At 31.8% G+C, this 25515-nt stretch overlaps 3 protein-coding genes across 4 annotated transcripts; all 3 read right to left on the reverse strand.

The window, feature by feature from the left end:
• Window positions 1-1342: 1342 nt before the first annotated feature.
• Window positions 1343-4613, reverse strand: LOC108462292 (uncharacterized). Its single transcript, XM_053020654.1, has 3 exons — window positions 4072-4613; window positions 2691-2907; window positions 1343-2306 (listed from the first exon to the last, which is right to left on the reverse strand). The coding sequence occupies exons 1-3, from the start codon at window positions 4297-4299 to the stop codon at window positions 1819-1821; spliced, it is 933 nt and encodes a 310-aa protein (XP_052876614.1). The 5' UTR covers window positions 4300-4613; the 3' UTR covers window positions 1343-1818.
• Window positions 4614-11841: 7228 nt separating this feature from the next.
• LOC108463100 (DNA replication complex GINS protein PSF2) lies at window positions 11842-14638 on the reverse strand. Its single transcript, XM_017763043.2, has 8 exons — window positions 14347-14638; window positions 14188-14262; window positions 13987-14101; window positions 12984-13083; window positions 12868-12898; window positions 12697-12786; window positions 12374-12526; window positions 11842-12142 (listed from the first exon to the last, which is right to left on the reverse strand). Exons 1-8 carry the CDS (start codon window positions 14392-14394, stop codon window positions 12125-12127), a joined length of 630 nt encoding a protein of 209 aa, XP_017618532.1. The 5' UTR covers window positions 14395-14638; the 3' UTR covers window positions 11842-12124.
• Window positions 14639-15022: 384 nt separating this feature from the next.
• On the reverse strand, window positions 15023-21727 carry LOC108464048 (DNA topoisomerase 2). Of its 2 annotated transcripts, none has more exons than XM_017764128.2 (19): window positions 21031-21727; window positions 20278-20570; window positions 20123-20189; window positions 19772-20042; window positions 19484-19683; window positions 19156-19365; window positions 18922-19035; window positions 18720-18839; window positions 18480-18644; window positions 18033-18374; window positions 17789-17922; window positions 17360-17705; window positions 17100-17286; window positions 16965-17014; window positions 16469-16882; window positions 16202-16385; window positions 16052-16113; window positions 15862-15961; window positions 15023-15776 (listed from the first exon to the last, which is right to left on the reverse strand). In XM_017764128.2, exons 1-19 carry the CDS (start codon window positions 21580-21582, stop codon window positions 15208-15210), a joined length of 4380 nt encoding a protein of 1459 aa, XP_017619617.1. In that variant the 5' UTR covers window positions 21583-21727; the 3' UTR covers window positions 15023-15207. The 2 variants fall into 2 exon arrangements, with proteins under 2 accessions (XP_017619617.1, XP_017619616.1); XM_017764127.2 differs by having other exon boundaries at window positions 15862-15964.
• Between the last annotated feature and the right edge of the window lie 3788 nt (window positions 21728-25515).

Raw genomic sequence — 25515 nt, forward strand, 5'->3', positions numbered from 1 at the left:
GCTTAATATTATTTGAATTGATTAAGTTATTGTTGAAATCTAAACTTCTCTTAATATTTAGGTTTCAACAATAGTCAAATTATTATTTGAAGTCTGAATTGACAATTTTTCTTACATTAGAGTCTAACTTTTTAATCTAATTATGTTTTGAACTTAATAATTGTTTTTATATCGGGTTAAACTTGATAATGATCAACCCCTAAAATATTTTTAATTATCTTTACAGATCATATAGTCCTATGTGTTGATCAATTAATTTTATTATAAAATACTTTAAATTTAAAAAGTCGTTGATAATAAATTAAATAATTTTTGCTATTATCGATACTTTGAGTAAAGTTTGTAGTAGTCTTTGCATTATGTTACCGATTGCATTTTCATCCTTTCACTAAAAATGAATATATTTGTCCATGTACATTAAATGAAAGAATAAATAATTACTTAATTAAAATTATATTTATTTTGATATTATATATATAAAGTATAATAATAAATTTAGCACTCGACCTTGAAAATTTTAATCAATTTTACTCCTAAAAAATTGTCCTTAAATACTTATTTAGTGTTTTCTACATAAGACATTATAACCCATTTGATTTGTCTAACCATGTCCTTTTAACCTATGAACTTCATAAGTAAAATGCTTATTGAACCAATCATCAAATTTCATGGATTAATGTTTATTACACTCAACCCATCTATAGACCACACTGACTCAACTAATTTAAACAAGTCTGATTCCACATATCAAATTATTCACTCCCCAAGGCTTAACCTCAATCAATGTCTCTCTATATGCATAATATCGCAACAAAATAACTTTTACTTATTTAACGGACTACACCGTGATATTTAAATAGTTAATTTTAATTTTGATCTTTAATATATTTGAACTTGATATTAAAATTTAATATTTATAGTTTAATTTCTAACCTAATTTGATACTAACTTTTAGGATGTTAATAATTAGTTTAATTTATTAATATCATCAACTTTCAATTGAAATATTATATAATTTGAATGCAGTTTCTTTTCAAGTTCGCATTACTTATTTTGACAATGGCTAATTTCAATTTTAACCCTTAAAACTATTATTTTGTAAAGTAAAATTTAATTTAAATGCTTTAATTTTTATATAATTTAGTCCCTTTACTTTTATAATATTATTAACTGTTAAAATGTCAGATATCAATTTTATTAACAACACTACTTCTATGAAAAAAAAATCCTACTAACACTATTTTTATAACATTTTATTAGACTAGATGCCTAACAATAAAAGAGTAACTTTCAATAAATAAATAAGTAAAGTAACATAGACCATGAACATGAACAGAGAAAGTAACAAAGCAACTAATATACTATTGTATATTTGTAATCAAAAGCATATCTTTCACAATCAAAATCATATATAAGGAAGAAAGAGGACAAAATTTTAAGAACAAATTTTCCAACCTTATAAAAATATTAGGGTTAGGGAAAAACAATAACAATCTATAATGCCTTTCGGACCACAGCAGTTCTCGTCCATCGATACCGTTACATACCTGTGCTTAGAATATCGACGAGAAGCAAATGGCTCCCCAGCTCGAGATGTGAAACAAAGACGTCTCAACGACAAAACGTGGCGGCGGCGTGTTATTGACTCAATCGATCATCAGCTATATGAACCCACCCCTCATTCCGAGATTCGCTTTTATTTTACTACCAAGAAAAAGAATAGCTAAAGGGAAAAAAAAAAAAAAAGAGCCGCAATACAGTTCATTCTCTCACAAAAATAAAAGGAATTTCAATCTTCCAGATCAAAATCTGTACATATCAGAGAGCCCTGAATGAAGAGCGTCGTGCCCTGTCATGCTTCAATCTTCGGCTATTATCGATGTTTATAGGTTTCAATAGTCGTTCTGCTTCTAATTCGGATTGAAGGGAAGGTTGCAACCTCCTTAAATGTCCTTTGCATTGCTTATGGCAAGAAGAAGAATCGCTGCTGATGTCGTGTTCGAGAGGAGCAAATTGTCGTTGGTAGGGTGAGTACCACTTTGCTTGCAAATATGCAAGAGATCTCCATGGAGGGAACGGCATCGAGTTTTGCTTGAGAGATGACCTAGCAGCTTCAACCATAAGTTGAAGCAACTGTTTCAACAGAGTCAAGGAACCAACATAGACAACTGGTAGTGAATTCAATATTCGGTCGTAAGAATCAACTGCTCTAGCTATCTCGAAGTGGCTTCGGAAGTCGATATCGATGATCACACGCTCGGAATTCCCATTGCTGTAATTGACCACATCAATGTACTCATGATCACCTACATATATATGTCATAATTGGTTTTGTCAAAATTAATATCGTTTTACCGATTTATGCATAAATGAAAACCATTTTCTGGAAGGGTGCCTAGGAATGACACAAAATATAACAATACTTTTCATCATGAATGGTAGGGATAAAATCTCCAATACGGGAAATAAGGGTAACAAATACAGCGGTGCATAGATTTTCCACCATATGCAAGACATCTAGAAAGAATAAGCTCAAAAACGATCCAATTTTCTATCTTCTAGACAAGAACAAACTCGAGTATGAAATGATCTAGAAACAAATTGAAACAAATATGCTTATACATATAGAGAGAGAGAGAGGAATCGAAAGCAGCTTGGGAAAATTTAGGATTCAGAGGCTATTAGCATACCTCCAGGGACTTTGCCACTACGCTGCCACCTCGATACACATACAGCAGCATCATACCCAGAAAGCCTCAACAGCTTTACAAGGGAATACCTTATGCAACTGGCATTACATGGACCCGACTTCACAGAGTGTAGGTCCGTCTCACCCATCGATAATATAAGTGAATGAACCACAGACAACAAGTCCATATCATAGTGACACACAGAGTGCTTATAGTACTGCAACACAACAGAGCAAAACAGAAGAGAATTAGATGAGCAATAAGATTCAAGTAAATGCTTTCCATAGTAAAAGAATATGTTAAAAGGACAAACACCAACATCGAACGTGATATAATGAGAAGAAAAAACAGATTTACACATTAACAAGGCAACCTTATGGGAAACTTAACATTTCAGTGTGTTATATAAACTCGGATATCGACATCCGACATTTATCATCATATATTCATATTTCGACACAAGTTCATCCTAGCCACCCCAATCAACCAATACACTTTACTGATCAACCTCAGTTTAAAAAATTTATGAGGATTGATTCAAGAGAAACTATTCACGATACAGATATTAAACGTGTGAAATCGAAAGGGAACATGGGAATAGATATACATATCAACCCAAACAGCACTCTTTCCTCCTCCTCTAGTTGCAACAATCATAATTTTATACTAATGAAGTGGCAAACATGGATAAAACAACCATTATCAAAGAAGAGACCATGTAACAAAAGGGTCTCAAATAAGTGAGGCAAATCATAAATTCACAATACCAATAAGCATATCTGAATTATGAACAAATAACCATATATAGGAGTTTCTAATGAATTGACATATTCTTCAATCCCTAAACATGTAAACAAGGTTTTTGTGATTGTTTATATGAAGAAAAAAATTACTAAAGCTTCATATTTCAAGCTCAATATTATGGTTTGCTGTTATATTATGAAGGCATATTTACCACAAAAATTCATTTCTCAGTCTCAAAATAGGTCCATTCAAGAACCCGTGATATTCAAACTTGCAACCTAATATAAATATATATATAAAAAAAAGTAAATTTCCTTAGGATATTCAGCTCCATGGCTTTATCTTAGACCAAAAAATTAACCATAATAATGAAAATAAACAATTTCAAAAAGAGAAAACGTGAGCTTCAAGCCTTAAACCCTTAATTAAGCTAGTTCTTCCACTTATAAATTAAAACAAATATATATATATATATATCAAGAAGAAGATTACGGTAAAACCCAAAACCCAATGTTGAAAATAAATTTTTGAAAAAAATTAAAGAAAAACCTCAAATTTCTTAAACAAATCAAAATGAACTCCTAAAAGAAGGAAACAAATTCATCTCAAAAGGAAATAATTAATAGATAATACTAACAGAGATTTTATCAGCGAGGTGGATAAGATCGGTGAAGCCGGACTCGCTATCGCTACTACACCAAGAATCGGCACCGGCGCTCCCACCGTTATTTTCCAGGAAATCACTAACCATTAAAGCCAAATCATGTTCACTTTCATTGCTAAACCCCCACAAACTATTATTATTAGAATTACTATTGTTATTTTTATGATCCCCCGCGGATATCCATAAACTGCACTCCATCATCGTCAAAACACACCGCCGCCACCGTCGCCGTCGTCCGATCACAATTTTCCCCGTCCCTCCTCACACCGACAACCAAAAAAGGGGGTGGCGTTCTCGTAATTTTGATTGAAAACTAGGGGCTATTTTATTGGGGGATAAGGCAAAGAACAGAGACGGAGAGAAAGGGGAAATTGCAAACGAAATATTTGACGATTGAACGGAGAAGAAGAGTTTTTATTTTAAAATGGCGGAAATGTGAAATGACGAAAATGGGTTCCAGTTTTTCCGTTATGACAGAGATGAAGTTAGTTTTTTTTTTTTGGTTTTTTTTAATTATTATCATATTTTTGTTGGATAACTAACATTTTTTATTTATGGTAATATTTTTATATTAATTGCAGTGTTTTTTATTTTTCTGATAAATTTTAATTATAAAAATAGTAAATTTCTTAATATAATATTTTTAGAAAAATGCAATCATAATAATATGTATACTTCTTTTATTCTAAATAAGGTTTCTGTATCAAGACGTGATTAAGGGTTCATTCATTTGAAAATTACCTTTTTTATTTTTTGGGATTTTTTGTGATTTTTTTATTAACGTTAATTTATTTTTATTTTTTTGAAAAAGATGCATCTTATGACATATAGTTTTTATTAAATATGGATTTTTTTGTATAAATAATCTTAAGTAAACAAAAATATAAAATAAAAGTAAAATAAAATTCTTTGTGTTGACCCGATAATCAAGATGTTTACTATCTCAAGTATAATTTAAATTCAATTCTCATTAATTACATTATTATCGAACTTTATCTTCATTTTATAATACGAAAAAAAAGTAAAAAGTACAATTCACAAGCCTCTAACTAAAAGCTTCATTGGTTAGTAATAACAAATAGATCATCACATTCTTTATGTGAAAATCATAATTGATTTTCTTTAAATAATAGGTAAGGTGAGTGACATGAATGATTAGGTTTATTTGGTATCATAAATTTGAGTATATATCAACTCATTTTTAAATCGATATAAAATTAAAATTGAAATAAAAATTTATGGTTGAATTGGTAACTGAACTTATTAAACTATTGGTCCAGTTTTTAAAACATCATGTAAGGCTCATTCCTTTTTACATAGAAAATATTGAACCTGACCATAGCCTAAAAATAATAATATAAATTAAATGAATTGTAGGTTTTTAAAAATATATATAATTACAATAAAAATAATACCTATTGAAAACTACAATTAAAATTAAATTATTATAACACAAAAATAAATCGAAATCAAAATAGATTTTATTTCTCATGAAAACTTAAACTAAAATTAATTTTTCGAGTGCGCTAAAGTGCATTATCCTCTTATTTAAGGGTTGGAGAGAAATTATAGATAGTTCTAGGTCAGGGACAAAGCCAGAAATTTTTTTTAAGAGGGACCGAAATTAAATTGTAATTTTTATGATAGTAAAAATATTTATAATATTATCTTTATATATTTAAAAGATTAAGTCAAATTTTTATCATTTGGAGGGCAATGTGCACTTTTACCTTTATGCACTTTTACCTTTACTAATTTAAAATCTTAAAACTCTTAAATGGCCTAAATGGAAAATTTTCCATTTTAAGGGGGGTCGGGGCCCTGCCAGCCCCCTAGATTCGCTCTTATTCTAGTTATTGTATCAAAAAGAATAGATATGATAAGAACCAATAATTATATTAATGTTCAAAATATATATATATATAGACACCAAAATAAAATTCAAAGACTCAAATATATTATTTTCCCAAATATTGTTGTACAAATTTTATTGCCTCTATTATTGAGAATTGGCTTTAAATATATGGTGAGTTATGAAATCCAACCAAAAGTCCTATAAATCTTTAATTTGCAATTAATAATTGAATGCACCTAACTTGGCAATACCCATTATGTATAACATTAATTTTTTTTCAATTTCCAAAATGTTAAAGTTTTCATAAATCACCAAGTTTTAGGTCTAGGAATTTGAGCTAACTTAAGCTTTAATTTTCTTTTCCAAATTCAAATTACATTTAATAATAAAATTAAATCAATTAAATCGGTTGAATTATTAATATTAATTAAAAATAATAGGTAAAAATAGAAATCAACAATTTTAAGAAAAACATTTTTATTTTTTATTTGTAACAAGAAAATTAAATATATCTTAATTAAATATATTTCTAAACTATTATTATTAAGTTTTCAAAGTGATCGAAATTAAACAGCTCAACCCATTGAATCGAAAACCAAAGTTTCAATTGATTCTACCTCTAATTTAGTTTTTCAAGACTTCAAGTTGTGATAATTAAAAGAAAAAAATAAAGGGCAAAACAACAAATTGTAATATAAAATAAGGATAAAGTGAACTTGATAATTTTTTCAATATAGTTTTTAAAATTCTTTTTGTTCATATTACTACCTAAACGTCACTATTTTTTTTAATTTTAGCTCATTTGATAATATAACGCTTTAATATTATATTATGTCATCATCTAAAAATTATAATTTTTTTTAAAATTAATTAATAACATAGTATAATTTTATAATGTCATATTATCAAATAAATTAAAATTAAAAATTTATTAAATTTAGATACTAATGTAAACCAGAAAAACTCAAAAACTAAATTAAAAGAGTCAACAAATTTAAGATTTAAATGTTATTTTCTCCTTAGAAAATAAGGTAACCTAAATGGACAAACTTTAGTAAAAAAAATTGGTGGTTCAAATTGGGTTAGGACCAAGTCAGCACTCAGCACCTACCTTAAATGGAATAGGAAAAGAAAAGAATACATATTCATAAATGATAACATCATCATTATTATTATTATTATTATTATTATTATTATTATTACAACAACAACAAAAAAGTTTGAATGATTGTGTCTTTTCCTTCACATCATTATAATTTTTAGTTATTGATACATAGTTTTAATTTTTTACTCTAAATTTTAAATTTTAAACTTTAAACTCGAACCCTAAGTACTAACTCTAACCTTTATATTTAATTTTGAATCTTAAACTCTAAATTTAAATTTAAAATTTGGAATTTAAGATCTAGAATTTAGAATTCAAGATAAAAAGATTATCAAAATTATATATTAATGACATGAAAATTAAAATATCATTAAATAATTAAAAGAGATCAAAATAATATAATAAAATGGTCCATAAAATAATTCTCACATATATATATAATAATCAGTTGTCTAACCATATTGTAAAATTCTATATTTTATGAACTCAGTCAAATTTAAATATTTGAATTTATGAATACTTACAATTGACCTTTAAAAAAGATGAATCCTTATAATTGAATATAAAAGAAAGTTCAACTTTTTATTCATTGACCGAAGGCTTCTTCCAAATAAGTCCAATGTCTTTTTTGTGTTTGATCCACAAAACTAAAAGACAAATAAACCTTTTTTATTTCACATTTTTGCATTTTTTCCCAATTATTTCTTTATTATAATTTTGTAAAAAAATAAAATTAAGCCAGTAAAATATGGCTACAAAAGATAAAATCAATAATCAGGAAAAAATATTAATATTTGCTAATAAAAATAGTTTTCTTTAAGTTACTCCAAAAAAAATTGTTTTAATATTCTCATATATGAGAGACACTTGTATTAGCTTAGAGTTGTCAACATACCTAAACCATAGCCCCGTCGTGTAATGATTAAAAATAATAAAATATTAACTTCATTTTATATTAATATTCATATATTATAATTAATTTTTTAAAAAACTATTATTAAATAATATATTTTGTTCCTCGCAAAAGAAACTAGAAAACAGAACAGCAATTTGCATTGGCTCTAGGCAGCTCATTGATAAACTTTTTTATTAGTATTAGTATGATTATTAGGTTAATTGTTTTTTCGACTATAGGTAAAATTTATTAAATCTTTTTTTTATTATTTTCTTGTGATATATTGAAATTACAAAAAAATACTTAATAACCAATTGACAAAAAAAAAAGTACTATAATGGCAGCCGGCTTGTTTGTAATGTCGGTAATCATAGGTGCAACAAATGCTGAATCTCCATGGAAGGGGAATCTAATAATTGCATGAAAAAGATGGAGCTTAAACAAGGGAATCAAATTATTCCCTTGTAAAAGAAATGCAAATGCCAATTCATCCTACCTTTGCTTATTCCCAAGGCAATGGGACTACGGTAGATGGAGTCAATAATGCAAGCTTTCCACAAATAATTTGTCCACTAACATCCAAATCCATTCATCATATCTACATTTAAACATGTTTATGGGACATGGTTTTAGATTAATTAAATCATTGCTTTCTGATTTGATATGTTTGATTAAATAAATTATTAAAATTTTCATAAAAATATTAAAAATAAATTAAATTAATTTTTTTAATCTGATTTAATCAGTTTATATTTGTTCGCAAATTAACTAATTTAATTCCTTTAACCAGGCTAGAGGTGTGCATGGGCCGGGCGGCCCGGCCCCGCCCAAAGGCCCGCTCGAAAAATGGGAGGGTTTGAATAAAAATATAGGCCCGAAAAATGGACTTGGACAAAAAAGAGGCCCGTTTAGAAAATGGTCCGGCCTCGGGTAATTTTTTTGCCGGGCCCAGCCCGCCAAGCCCGATTTTAATATTAAATTATTTGTAAAATTTTTAAATTTTTTATTTTTAATTTTAAATAACTTTAGTACTTTTACTTTTCTTTTTTGTTGTTTTTAATGTTATTTTGATATTGTAAAACTTTTATTATTAATATAATTTAATTCTTAATTTAGTTCTAATTTGTTTCAATTTTTCAATTTTAATATAATTACTTTTTATTTATATTTTTAATTTATGTATTATTTTAATAATTATTTTAGTTCCATTTTTATTTGGTTTTGTTTTAATATTTGTTTTTATGTTTTAAATGTATTTGATTTATTATATTTTAAAGTTTTTTATTTAATAAAAAAGGAAAAAAAATTAATATATTCGAGCCGGGCTCGGGCCTACCATTTTTTTCGGGCCGGGCTTGGACAAATTTCTAGGCCATATTTCGAGCTGGGTCGGGCCCGGGCCTTGAAAACGGGCCAAAATTTTTTTATGAGCCCGGCCCGAACTTGACCCGGCCCGAACCTGACCCAGCCCGGCCCATGCACACCTCTAAACCAGGCTAGTTTTAAATTTAAACCAGTTTAGGTTCGAATCATTTCGAGATTGACTTTTCAAATAAAATTATTATATCTCCAAATCATTTCAAGTTATTTCATATCACTACAGATTCAAGTTGTTTCGAATTTAAATCATTTCAAGTTCAAATCGATGAAATTGAGTTTAAATTCAAGCTAATGAGATTACCTTTTCAAGTTTAGATCATAATTAATAGGTCTACTAACACCTATTTCTAATACACATCTAAATTTATATAGAAAAGAAGTAAATAAATAAACAAACTTATATTCAACGTATCAAATTCTAACTCTTTCACTTAAATCCGAATAACATAAATAAATCTAAAACATTTGAAAGTAAAACTCAATTATCCCATAGAGATAAATCACAAAGGATAGAAAATACATAAATTATCTTAGTTCAAGTAACACTTTTCTCCTGAATCCCTATACAACTTCGGTGGCTAAGATTTTGAAACACCAACAAGCTTGGTTTATTGACACATACTCAAACTCACAGCTCAATCAACAACAAAAATCATGTTAAGGATTCATTTCCATTAATTTAATAATTTGCTTTCCTAGGAAGTTGTGGATGAGAACAAACCTTTTTCCCTTTGTTTTTTTCGACACATTTAAAGTTATTATAATCCAGTTGTATGGGTTTATCAATTTAACCGGTTTAATTAATTAGAGTAAAAAAATCGTTAAAAAATTTATAAATAATAAAAAAATTCAATTCAATCACTCAATTAATACATAATATTTTAAATCAATCAACCTAATACTTTATTTAAATCAATATCCTAATATTTCCTAATCGATTAATCTAATCTAATTCAAACCACTATACTTATACATTAATCATATAAACAAAACAGAAAGTAGAGAGGGACCCACAGCATGTGGCTAACAAACAGCCATCAAGTTAGATGAGGGAACATTAGATAAACTTTCCTTGAGTTTTCTATTAGGTTTCTAAGGTTTTATCCACACCTGTCTCTTGGGGTGTCTCCATCTTTTTCTAAACACCATGTGGACCATTTGGCACAATGGATATCCTTTTATGACTACTTGCAACAAAGGATAGACATTTGGCACAATGGATGTGATAGATACAAGGAACATGCCATGGACCATTTCTGTGGGTATTCAAGTTTATTTTATATATATACCAAACAGCTCACCATGCTAATACTATTGAATTAAATAAATGGACATTGCTATTTTTTTCAGGAATGCTTACTCTAGTATTCAATATGAAAAGGAAATGTCTATCCAAAACAGGTACAGCCTAGCCTTAGACGACAACAATAACACAATCATTTATATCCCAATTGCCAAACCTTTCTTTCCACAATTCAGTGCCAAATGGCCCAAATCTCCCTTCTAATTGTCAGCAATAATGCAGTGATGGCAACAGGGCAGAGCACGGCACAGCAGGGCAGGATGGATTGGAATTTTACTGCCCAGACCAGCTCGAACCATCACCACCATGCCCTGACCCTAACTCTACGAATTCGACCCAACAATTTAATAAAGAATCCGACCCAATTATAATTTTATTTGTTTATTTTTGCTTCAAAGCAATTTGATTATATAAACTTATTAATAATACGTTAATATTGATAATCTTGCAAATATATATACATGTATTTTGCAAACAAATTTTGCTATGCTTACAAACAATATGTATAATATTATATACGTATATAGTTGGGCTATAATTTTGAGAAAGGAAGCAGAACATGAGTTTATATCAAGATTTAAAGCTAGTAATTACAAAGTTGTGCTGTTAATCAAGTGTATATTAAATAATTCAAAAAAGTTTCTTTAAAAATAAATAAACATCATAGGAGACAGTAGGAACGGGAAATCTAACTAAAATATGGAGAAGGGCAATATTGTAAATATCCCCAAGCAGGGCAAGACGGTAAATAAACTTGAACCTGACCCTAACCCAAACCCAATCTCAAAAAAGTCCAAATTTATTGGATCGGGTTAGGTCGGAACACATTGGTTTTAGATTTTTTTCCATCCCTAAATGCATATGGATTATCACAACAGAGAATTTATTTACTCATTGAATTGGGATTGGTTAGTATAATACAGTGATCCCCTATGGTGTACATTACTCTCACTTGTTCATGATTAAAATACCTTAGGCATCCTCATTTTGAGACCAACAAATAAAATTGTCCCAACGATATTTTCCCTTCCCCATAAATCATATCAACATCCATCTCGAGTTAGATTTTCAACTCTTATAAATTGTTTTCCATGACAAACAACATGCAATTTTCCTAGTTTAGCGGTGCATTCTCATCACACGCAACATCCACTAAAATCAGTCCCAGGCCTAAAGGTTACAAAGAAGGAAGTGATCACATGGGGTTAGAAAATGCAATAAATGATTTGATGTAGTTGACAAGAGTTAACACGCCCCATAATACAATACAAAGTAATGAGATCTTCACAGCTTTGTGGGAATAACAACTTTCGAGGCTATTACAATAAGTTAATAACTTTACACAACAAGGGTCTAAAACAAATGCCACAATTATTTGAAAGCTGTAAAGCAAATTGCACCAAGTAGGATTCTTAAGTACCTTCATGAGTGGCTGGCTGAAGTTTCCATTTTCAACACAGTCAAGGAATTAAACGTGAAAATGATCTGTTATCTCCTCAGTTGCCGCTGCAAAGCAGGAAAAAAAAACGACATATTACGTTCATAAAATTCTTAAATCATGATCATCTGGCAAACTCATTTGTCACCCTTGGACATTTTTACATAACATGGTAAGAAGTTAGCAGGCAAAGAATATAAATCTTTCCAGAAAATATATGTAGACCAATGGTCAAAATATTATTCATTTCATGTTTGACCTTTAAATAAGACACGGGCAAATAGCAAACAAGAACATACTCTTGGCTCATTGTTAGCTGCTCGGGTCTGTGCACTAGATGCTCTATCTACATCTGGTATTTTCTCTGGATTATCATGCTTATAAAATGCCTGTAAGGCCCTCCCCACGAACGGACGAATTATATTCACTTCCATAGCAGATAAATTTGGAATCTGGCCAATTTCAAGAGATTAGAGGCAAAGATATCAAGGGTGACACAAAGATCAGTGAGGAAATCCAGTTCATCTGAAGCATATTAGGAGGAAAAAATTTTAGCAATGTGCCTAAATATTGGCGATAATAAGTGTCAACAAATTCACAATGGCGGGATAAAAAACCATACTTTCACAGCAGATGTCCCACTGAACTTCTCCAAGCTAGTCTCAACTTTATGAATCCGTACATCCCTTATGTCTTCAATAAGAGATCTCACCTGTAAAATGGATTCATGACAATCTACTTGCAGAAGTCAAAAGGAAAATAAAAATAAGCTTAAAATAATCCTCTAGCTCACCATATACATGTCAGGAATGTCTTCACGTGCACTGCCATCCACAAAAAAGCAAAGTACTTAAAGACTTCATAACGTTAAATTGTATGATAGTAAGGAAAATGTCAAGGAAGGCTTACTGATCAAAGAGAAGTCTAGATATCTCCACATAATGAAATGGAAGCACCTGAAATGCCCCTTGAGATTCTCGTTCTCCTTCCAAAACCCGGGTCAAATTTTCTAGTCCACAACAAAAAGCAAGAAGAAACTTACAACATATTCAAAAGGCAGAACTGTAAAATAATACCCCCAACCAAAAACCTAGCATATTCTCAACTCAACTTCTAAAGCCCTGCTTAAACGCTACATGTTCCCCAAACAATGAAGTTTAAACACATCATGATAAATGGACTTGTCTAGATAAAAAAATCAAGTCGTCCTCTTGCCAATGAAAAGTTGGACCAGCCAACAACACAGGAAGGCAAGAGTAAAGGTATAAAGAGACACTTGTGCTTATAAGCTATTCGAGTTCAACTCGGAAAAAAAACTCAATTTCATCTCAATTATTGTCTAGTCAAGCTCAAACCATTAAGCGAGTCAAATTAGAATATCTTAATGCTTGAATTCAAATTAGACTCAAGTATCTCCCAAGCCTAATGTTTTCTTTATTTTAGATTTTGTTCGTATTGAAAATTTTCTATTCAAAACACGAACTCAAGATTAAGCTCAAGTATAAATAATTGAGCTTGAAATTGAACATGAGAGTTGAGATCATATTTTACTATTTAAACAAACTTAATTGAGCCAGCTAAAACAAATTGATCTTTATTCCAAGTCAAGCTCAAGCTTTAAGAGTTAAACTTGATCCAATTCAATCTAAGCTTCAAGCCTCAAATTTCAAGTGGACCACAAGCTCGAATTGCTTACAAGGTAAACTCCAGTTACACCAATAGGAAGAAACAACGAGGTATTATATTACGCCCGCGAAACATAACAAACATTCCATCATTTTACTTAATTCGTTGTCAAATCGTGGTGGCACTAGAGAAACATGAAGCAAACCAAAGTAAATACCAAAACCATCTCCTATTTGAGCATACAGATGAAAATATATGAAACAATTTAACTTAAAAGGTGACTAACCAACTGACATCCACTGAGGAGGCCGAATTGCGCATTTTCCTCTCTTCTTTAAAGCCACCGCGAGCCACAACGGCACCTGGGATGCTATTTGCGGTAAAAATGGACCAAAATCACCCTGTCATTTCATCATAATCATAATCAAAAACAAATTACCCAAATAATCTTTAAAAAAGGGATGGGACAAACAGATTTGAAGATTACGCAGATGAAATTGAGAGGATCCATTCGCATGTTTGGGACAATCTCTATCAGTTCATCTTCAGCCATAAATTCCACCTAATTTAACCAAACAGAACGAAAGATTAAGTAAAATGACCACTTCAAAACAGTAGAAAGAGCAAGAAAAGAAGGGCGGGAAACCTCTTCGGCTGAGAAAAGAGAGATATGAGGATCAGATTGGCCAGCCATGTCCGCAAAGCAATCTAGGGTTTTTCAAGTCCAGAAATTGGATGAACTGGGCAATAATTTAGGCTTCAGAGAGTATCAACTGGGAAACTGACTCGGAAAACCCAAAGGAAATGCAGAACTGAGTTGAGACTCGCCCGAGTTGAAATACTGAGACTAAGAATCGGTGTAGACGGAACCCTATATCTCTTTCTCTGTCTTCTTATTGGCGGGAAACTATGCACGCATCAAAACCCGCCAAAACCAAAACAACGATTTTAAAAATTTTCAAATATTTCTTCGATGAAAAAATAAATTAAATCATATTAATTCAAACGTGAAATACAATAGTTATCATAGTTTTAGATTAAATATTTTATTATCTTATTTTGTTTATCTCTTTTTCTAATACTTCAAAATAAATATTATAAATTATCTTCCTTAAAAATAATCAATTTCATCGTTACATCAACAATCACATTTAATATAATATCATAATTTATTCGATAAAATTAATGACAATTTAATCGCCGTTCTAATTTTAAATAAAAATTATTTATTAAATAATACTAGAATCTTTTATTATTAAATTATTTTTGGTTTAAATTGTTAATCGTTCATAAATATAATAATTGATTACTAACGCATCCAATTATATGTTAATGGCATAATCAATTAAGATGAGAACATATAGCAATGGAAACAGAAGGAAATTCATGACTTTCATGACATTCAGTTTTACACAACGTTGACAACCTAAGTTGACCATAAACAAGCAGCCAAGAATTAGAGTTACTTGTTCGTTCCTACACTGAAAGATAAACATCACAGTTTTCCTCAATCCTCATCTTCCTCGAAATCTGAGTCATCATTAACTTCTTCCTCAGTCTCGGAATCACTAACAACATAAGTTGTCTTGGTCCGGTTTGCCCTCTGTGGTCTAGCTCTTGGTTCCACAACCACAGCTACTTCTTCATCTTCATCGCTATCGATTTCCGGCATTGAAGACAGTGAAGAACTGCTCGTCTTCCCCAAGACCGAACCGCTTTTCTTGTTGAACGGTGACGCCCTCATTTTCCTCACTTTCTTTTCAGGCGATATCCCTGAACCCTCAGCTTCTGCTGCGGGTTTCAGCATTTGTGTCAAAAGCTTTTGTTGCTTGCCTGCTGCTGGACCTCTTTTCTTTGCTGCTGCAGGTGGCTTACTGGCTTTTGGAGCAGCCGGTTTTCGTCCTCCTTTCTTTGTTGCTGCTGGAGCTGGCTCGACAACCTCCAATTCTCCATCGCTGATGTTGATTTCGCCTATGCTCTCGGATAGAGAAATGACAGGATTCTTCTTAGTAGCAGCTGCCCTTTTGGCAGGCCCTTTCTTTCCAGCAGGTTCTTGAAACAATTCAGTTTCCATATCTGTGAGACAAAAATAACATAAGCTCAAATTCGTCACGATTATACAAATATAACATAAGCTCAAATTCACGTATAGCTTAAATACCAGCGGAATTATCAGGAGAGGAATCGATGTTATGCTTGGCAAGTCGCTCCCTTAGATCAGGAATATCAAAGTCGTTGTCATCATCATCATCACTATCATCCTGCTAATAAACATACAAGTAACTAAAAGTCATCAGTTGAAAGAGCACCAGGCATATATATAATCATATATAGGAAACGAAGAACCGGACCTTCTTTGTCTTCTTCTTTGCACCGGCCCGGCCTTTGGGTTTAACAACAGCAGGAACATTTTCTGTAAAACAAAAAGTACAACCTTGATGAATAAAATGAAGTATGAGAGTAAAATGGGAAATAGATAATAGAGTCACAATCAAGCTGACCTGCTTCCATTGCTGTCGTAGACGAAATTTCTGAGGCTTCGGGAACTTGTGGGTCATCTTTCTTGTTTACCTTCTTCGGGTTTTTAGGTGCCACTGGTCTTCGAGCCTTCTTGCCAGCTACACCTCCCTTCGCTCTGTTTTTGCTGTTCTCTTCTTCTGCTTCCAGGTCTGCTTGATCTTGCTCCTGATTATAAGAAACAGAATGCATCAGAACACTGGTAAATGACAAGTACACAATTTAACTAAAAACAAGTTCTTGGTACATACGTCAAGTTGCTTCTCGAGTTCTTCAAGATCTTTCAGCCATAAAGACTTTGGAGTGTGTTTCCTCAACTCTTCAACCTCATGCTCAAGTTTATCCCTATCAGAACAAAGCTCTTGGACCTTCTCAAGGGTCAGAGTACCGATTGCCATGGATAACAGATAGTCATAATCACTTGCCCTTGTTGCTTCAGGGCTAAGTTCAGGTTCCCCTTCATGATCAATATCCCCCGCCACTGCTACTTCAACACCTTTCGTTTTCTTCGGGAATGGAGTAAACCCTTTTTCTTGTAGCTCAAGGAACAAGTCAGCTCTCTTCCTATTGTTCACAATGATGTTCCCCTTAACAACATCAAGGATAAACCTGACTTTGTTATCCATTTTCAATAACTCGAGTTCAAGAGTGTCCAACATATGTTTCTGCAGCAAATGATACAAAATTTTAATCAACATCACTGTTCAAACATTTTAATTACTCAGAATAAGCTCAAGTGAGACTCACCCTTCGTTTCTCGTAAAATTCGAGCCTTAAGTGATAAAATTCGTCAAGTACTACAGTAAAACAAATTATGGTCAGATTGCGACAATTTACATGCTATTGTTACTACATTAAAATACGTAAAAGTGTGGCACATACTTTCCTCAGGGGTGTCATATTTCTTGATCATCCCTCTCGAATCAAACAAGTGCATGTTACTTGTGCTAACAGTTGTTGTTAGCTTAAACTTCTTCATCAAACCCTCTTGCTTGGCCAACATCATGTTCTCTTCAGTCATGAAGACCTCAAAATGTACAGTTCTATCATCACTGTATTGCTTAAATTCCTACAATGAGATGTACTAACGTATCAGATGGAAGTTCTTAAAAGAAATGTCAATTGAAAGTAGAGAAAATTACCTTGATGAATGAATCATTTGCTGTTATGATGGATTCCAAAAATTCCTTATAATCTTGAGTCCACCTACGGATTGGAAGTTCAGTTATTTTCAGTGTGGTCTCATCAACCTCCTCTACAATCCCACTTATGGTGTAGGTAACACCAGATTCTTTTGATGCGGTTTTCTCAATAGTCCCTTTGAAACCTCGGTACCACGGATGCATGGGCTCCATTGGTTCACCATTTAGCAAACGCCTCACATTTGCCACTATATCTCTTGGATTATAGTTCGGGATATAAGAGCTCCATCCTGTCCCAATTCCTTCACTTCCGTTCACGAGAACCATTGGTATAACAGGTACATACCTGAAAAACAAGAACAAAGGAACTAATTTTAATGTATATACGATCAAACAACAAAGCATTAAGTACAATGAAGTAAAATTTACCAGGAAGGCTCAATGGATTGGCCATCTTCATTCAAGTAATCGAGCAGGCCATCATCATCCTTGCGGAACAGATATCGAGTAATGGTAGTAAGATTGGTAAAAATGTACCTTGCACTTGCTGCATCTTTGCCACCCTATGAAATGTAAAAGAAGTAAGCATTACATATATGGGGAAAATAGTAAACATACTGATAAGATGGCATAAACTGATACAATTTCTCAACCAAGATGAACATCAACTAACCTGGTTACGAGTACCAAATTGACCCCCAGGACGAAGAAGATTTATGTTGTTACTGCCCACAAAATCCTGGGCCATTCCAACAATGGTACTACAAAGACTCTGCTCACCATGATGGTAAGCAGAATGCTCCGAAACATAACCCGAAAATTGAGAAACCTTTGCCTCATGTACAAAATTCCTCTTGAAAGCACAGAAAAGGATCTTCCGTTGACCAGGCTTCAGGCCATCAACCATGGAAGGAATTGATCTTTGAAGATCAGCCATGGAAAACAGAATAAGTTCCTTATTAATGAAGTCGCTATAATTGATGAGTTTATCATTGTGATCAAGGTGCGTGCCCGGCTGCAACACACAAACGTAAGAAAATTCCACCAAGATCAGAATTTAGATTCTTTAAAAACAATGCATTTTAAGTTTTTAAAAAATATATATATAACTATTGCATACCTCAAACTGTCGCAGCCAATTCTTCCTTGCTTCTATCTTCTTCTTACTAAAAGCAAGCTCGATTGCATCACCATCCCTATCACCTTCCCATACAAACTCTTTCATGTGCTTATCAATATCTTTGAAGTATTTCTTCCCTTCAGGTCCCGTGCTGGTTCCCAACCCCTACAACATAATAGCATTAGTGAAAAACCGCTACAAGACCGTGAAGAGGTTAACACCAGAAATAAGTATACAAACCTTATAGTACTTTATTTTCCAGCTCTTTGCATTATTCCCCAAACTTTCCTTCCAAGCTTGGTACTCAGGCATAGTATAAAAACATAACTCCTCCTCCTGTTTGTTGACTTTGCGAGTAGCCTATACAAAGAAAAAGCATTAACAAAAGACTCTACAACACATCAAACACGTACATTATTACTAACCAAAGACAAATACTGACCTTCACAATAGGAGTTATAAACTCAACCATGAATGATTTAACTTTTAGCAAAGAAGGCCAGAAGGAATGAATAAAATTGATCAGCAGCCCTTTGATATGAGAACCATCATGATCCTGAGAAAAGTGCAGAGTTTGAGATTATTTACAGCAACATGATAGTTATTAGCATGATGGCAAACGAAGATAGTAACTGAAAACAAAATAAGGTGAGAAAACTGCTTTGAAACACTAAACCTGATCAGTCATTATCATCAAATGCCCATATCTCAAAGATTTGACATCAGTATACTCCTTGTTCTGCTGCAATCCAAGAATTCGCTTAAGATTTTGTATTTCAGCATTCTCCATTAACTGCTTATGGCTGGCTTCCCTCACATTCAGTAGTTTACCTCTCAGTGGGTAAACACCATAGTGGTTTCGACCTACAACAGAAAGACCAGCCACCTGCAACAACAAAAAACCATTAAGAAATCAAAACTAACCTAACATAGTTACATTATGTAAAGAGAAATGCATCATAATTATAAATTTAATATGAGATTTTAGAAAGGCGGCAACTTACAGCAAGAGATTTTGCTGAATCCCCTTCCGTCAATATCAATGTGCATTTGTCCGAATTCCGTCCGCCAGCTTCATTAGCATCATCTAGCTTGGGGATTCCTCGAATACTACCTGACTTAGTTCCATCAGTCTTCTTAAGATCTTTGCTATGTTTGAATTCTGCCCACTGGAGCAAATTATCCACAACTCCAGACTTCGCAACTGCAATCAATTCACCAGCCGTGTAGCACGTAAGTAAATAAATTTATCGCTAACCATACTTAAATACAAGTGAGCTATATTAACAAACCTTTCTTCAAAAAATCTTCAGGAAGTTCACATTTGGAGCCGAAACTGCTCTGACGAAGAGTCAAAGTTTCCTTGGTTTGCGAATCAAAAGCAGGGTTGTCAATAAGAGCATTGACAAAAACCCACAGATGATTCTTCACATTATGTGCTTTGACATTAGCATTCTTGTTCTTCTTATTTACAGCATTCATCACATAATTAGATATCTGGTTGGTAACATAGTCAACATGGGTTCCACCCTTGATTGTAGCAATACTATTGACAAAGCTGACCTGGTAAGTACGGCAAAATCAAGAATATTAGCATAAACTACTCTAAAAATATAATCTCAGAAACTATTGACGAAACTGACCTGTTGAAACTGCCCTTCGCTGAGACTAACACAAACTTCCCATCTTGCATTAACCTTCTCAGAAATCCTGGTAAAACAAACATCTTTAAGTGATTAAGACACATTCAATTGTAACATAAACAAAAATAACACCAAATGAAATTCATAGTACAGACCTTGGGAGAGGCTCGCTCCTATTTTTAGAGGCAGCACTAAGGTAAAGGTTGACATAATCAAGAAATGATTTCACGGCAATGCGTTTCCCATTCAGCTCAACCTTCACGGTCTTGCCAAGACAACCAGCTAAATCAAACACCCTCTTCCTCATCAATGCAACCACATCATCCTCCAGGTGAGTCATGTTAAATTTGGCCAAGTCTGGCTTAAATGTAACCCTTGTCCAATTCTCGCCCTCTTTACATTTTGTTATAACAGGCTCAGTTTTGTTTCCCATATTGTTTTTAAATACCTACAAGAAAAACAACAGTTCACCTTAGTGCAAACCATTTCCAAGGAACCAAAAAAATACTATTCATAACAACTGAAACATTAAACCTAAATTATATATGTAGTTTCGTTTCATATTCAAAACCACATCCACGTTAAAAGATAACTATCACTTAAAGATTCAACCATAGGAACAGATACACTACAGCGAAATTTCATTTCAACAATCAAATAGGAAAAACCCACATCCATACACGCATTTTTTTCTGATTTTTGCTTCCCAAGCCTGGAACCAGGAAAAATCGATCATAAAGTAAGTATATTTCAAATCAAAACCATTTGCTTATATCTTCAACCATAGCAATGAATAGACAACATGGAAACTTTCAAATTAATAATCAAGTAGAAAAATCCAACATCCATGTTATTCTCGATTTCGCTTTCCAAAACAATAACCTAAAAGAAATGAAGAGAAAGAATACCTGCTTATACTTCTTCTGCCGTTTTCCATCAGCGGTTTCGATAACAAACTCAGTCGAAAATATATTCGTAAGCTTAGCTCCGTACCCATTTCTCCCACCGGTCGTCTTTTTAACATTGTCGTCATAGTTACTGCTAGTCAACAAATGGCCGAAAATCAACTCCGGGACATAAACCTTCTCCTCCTGATGAATCTCAACGGGAACTCCATCCCCGTTATTGTAAACCGAAATCAAGTTCTGCTCCGCATCAATCACCACTTTAATGGAATCCATGGATGGATCCCGTTGTTTATTATCGGCGGCATTGACTAAGATCTCGTCGAAGATCTTGTAAAGTCCCGGGACGTACTTTATGTCTCGGTGGACCATCTCATCGTTCTCGTACACCCATAGGCGCTGAGTGTGCTGTTCAATGGAACCGATGTAGGTATCGGGTCGGAGAAGGATGTGTTCTAATTGGGTCTTCTTTTGGTAGGTTTCCTCTATAGTTTTGGAGGCTTTAGTGTTTACATTGTTGCTGCTTTGCAGCGGGAGCTTCGAATCTGCAACCATGGTGGATTAGGGGTTTTTTTCTTAGAAGGAGGGACTTTTTCTTCTTTTTTTTAGGGGGGGAGGGGTTGGAGGGGGATTTGTTGATCGGAGAGTAACGTTACAGAGAGGGAGGGTTTAATTTGAGGAAGGGGCCGAGCAATTTTGAATTTGATATTTGAATTTTTTGGGCGGGATTTTTGAAATTTTAAATTTTAAATAATTAAAAAATAGCTTTGTTCAGCGTTTGGAACCACGATGAGAAGGGAGATGATCGGACGGTTGTGGTTTGGTTTGGTGTCATTTGTTTTAAATGAACTTTAAAATCCGTTCGTTTCACTCTCGAAAACAACTTTTTTTCTTGGAAAAATTTTTTTGATGTTTTGATAAATTTATTTACAATATTTCTTCTTATTTAGTAAATTTATTAAAATATTTTATAAAAGTTATTTTTAATGAAATAAACGTACATTTGATATTTTATTATATTTTTAATGTTTAATTGAATTTATTTCATAAATTTTATATATTTTTAATTAGTCATATTTTAGTTTCAATTAATCTTATTTTACTTAATTAAGCTTAATTGTTAATTTCGTACATTAGATAATATAATTTTATAAATATAAATTTACGTTTAATTAAGTTGAAAGTTGTAAATGTTTATTTTGAATATTATTTGGATTAGTAAGGGTGGGTTTGAATAGACGATGTATTTAACAGAGGTTAGTGTAAAAACAGCGATAGCGATGATAGTAGATATTGTAACGATATTATAACGTAAGAGAAAAAATAAACTAAATGCACTGCAGCGCAGCCCACCGCCCATCTAAACTCACCTTATGTTGAAAATGTTTTAATTTGATAGAAATTGAAGTAAATAGCAAATTGTAAAATTTGTAACTTTTCGAATGCTAAGGGTCTATTTGTTTGAATAAAAATAGTTTCAGAAAATAATTTCTAGAAAATAACTTACCTTTTTAGAAAAGTTAATATTTTCTTGTGTTTAGATAATTAGTATAAAATATTTTATGTTGTTTGGCAAATTTCTTGAAAATATTTTATAAAAGTTGTTTTAAATTAAAAATATATACATTCGAGAATTTATTATTTTTTATTATTTAATTGAGCTTATTTTATGTCTATTAAATTTATATTTTACATTATTTTTACATATATTGCAATGACTTATTTATAAATATTCATTTTTCATACAACAATACTGTAACGTCCCCTAACCCTATACCGTCGCCGGAACAAGGTTACGAGACATTACCAGTTAGTACAGTCCAATTCCGATCATTAATTAAAATAAATATTCACACTCATCATAGTTTTAAGACGTCGTCCCTTTAATGGGCCCTCGTGGTCCAATATGAACAGTAAATTCAATTTGGAACTAATTTAGAATCACTACGAATTTTTAATAAATTTCAAAATTCATACTATATATCATTGCCAACCATAATTTACTCATTTCATCAATACTTTTACAACCTAAATGACTCTCATTAAATATCCTAAGTATATGCCATTATCAATACTCAACATACTTTACCTCATTGAATTCGGGATCGGCCTGGGATGCTGATTCAACAGTCTAGCCTTAACTTAACCTACGCACAGAAACAAACCGTGCGCTGAGTATACACTCAGTGGTATTTCTATAATTTGAACACTTAAGCAATTATAAAACTTATTAATTCATATATATCGAACTATTCAAACTCAATGAGTATTCAAACATTCACTTTCCAACCAATGTTTTGGTCTACTTTAAATTTCAAATCATTTATTAATTCCAATAGCAATTAATCAATCAGTAATGTTCATTAACAATCAGAACAATTATTTATTCAGTAACAGTCAGTTATTCGGTAATAATCAATTATTCAATAATAACCAGTTATTCAAGATCAATCAATTGATCGGTTATCCAAGAATATCAATTATTTAGTAAAATCGATATTCAAGAGCAATTAAGTTATTCAAGAATACCATTTATTCAATGACAATCGCTTATTCAAGAATGATCATTTATTCAAGAATATTCATTATTTAGTAACATCAATTATTCGGTAACAGTCAATTATTCAGTAATAATCAGTTATTTTATACCTTTAATTACCCCTATTAACATGACTCGGACTCAGACGGATACACGGATCTAACCAACACACTAGTACGGCACATAGTGCCTCATCGTACAAGTCGAACGAATAAAGATAAAGAGTAATACGATACACGAGTATCTCATCGAACAAATCCGAGCGATAAAGAATAAAGATTCGACACACAAAGTGTTGAATCGATAACGAATAAAGATAAAGATTCGACACACAAAGTCTTGAATCGAATAAAGAATGATAATATGATAACGATGAGTCGGCACATAAGTGTCGATCGATGGCCGGCAAAAACCCGTACTCTTTCATATCCTATGGCATGCCAACTATATCCGACTAGCCCAACTAGTTAATAGAGTATTTAACTCACTTTTCAGTATAATTTCTAACTTAGTTCTGTTTCAATTATAATTTACTTTCTCAATTCAATAATTCTTTCATTAATATACCATTCCAATAATTACATATATTCACACGTTTTCACAATCTCATACATTTTCATTCAATTCAATATATATATATATCTCAATTATTCACATTAATTCATAATTTAATACAATTCAATTCACTTTTCATTTTCATATAATTAAATTCCACAATAAACACATGTTCATAATTATTTCACCACATTTTTAAATCAAATCATTTCAATAAAAACACAATACCAATAATTCATACTTTAATCATTTACCATAACATTCAATTAAAATACAACAATTATTAATTAAATTCACCCTTCAATTTCAATCAATATTCATTTTATTTCAAATAATTTAATCAATGCACCTACCATACATAATAAATAATAAATTCAATAATTAAATATTAAGTTCGGATTATAGAAATACAAACCGTAATTTTTGAGCTAACTCCCGTTGACTTTGTCTTGTCCTTTCTTAGTCGAGATTTCCAGTACCATATTGACAAATTAACTTTAAACCTTGAAACCCTAAATTTTTCTTTTTCTTTTTCTTTCTTTCTTTCTCCCCTGTTTCTTCTCTGTTTCGTTTCAATTTCATTCTGTTTCTTATGTTTCTTTACTTATTTATATAATATAATATATAATATAATATACTAATAATATTATAATATCATTAATATAAATTACAATATAATAAAATAATAATATAGTCTTATTAAATAATACATTCATGAAAAAATTTAAGATTTTTATCCACATTTGCCGCCTCATTTATGGGACTTGGTATATTTACCTATTTGGTCCTTTTAACTTTTCTTTAATTTATAATTAAACATTCACATTTAATTCAATTTAATCCTTTTTCGCAAATTACTCTTAATTAAGCTAAATTTACTTAATCAAAGTCTAACTAACCACTCAATTGACTTTGTAAATATTTTTAATAAATATTTACGAATCCATTTTTCAGAAACAGAGACCCAAAAATTCACTTTCCTGATAACCGTAAAATTTGGGTCATTACAAATACTTAAAATCTTGGAATGACATTATCGTATCTGTAACATTTCTGGTAACTAAACTCTACAACTCAAAACATCTCCACTTTTAAACATCCTGTCCTAGTAAATTATTAATTACCAATGGAGTAACATATTCCTAGTAACATGACAAGCTGATAATAATTGAGCTAATTCATAAAAGTCTATATTATCCATTATTTTCCTTCATACACTCTACGTTTTTCCTGCTGGGCAAAGGCACCATGAAAAGTTACATGTTTATTTTAATTTTCATAGCAAACCCATACCAAAACTGTGAAAAATAAAATAGAATAAAATAAATAAAAATAAAGAACACATAAATTTTACGTGGAAACCCTTTCGGGAAAAAAACCACAGGCAGAGGAGA

This window comes from Gossypium arboreum, chromosome 10, assembly GCF_025698485.1.
Source record: "Gossypium arboreum isolate Shixiya-1 chromosome 10, ASM2569848v2, whole genome shotgun sequence".
NCBI classification, from domain to species: domain Eukaryota; kingdom Viridiplantae; phylum Streptophyta; class Magnoliopsida; order Malvales; family Malvaceae; genus Gossypium; species Gossypium arboreum.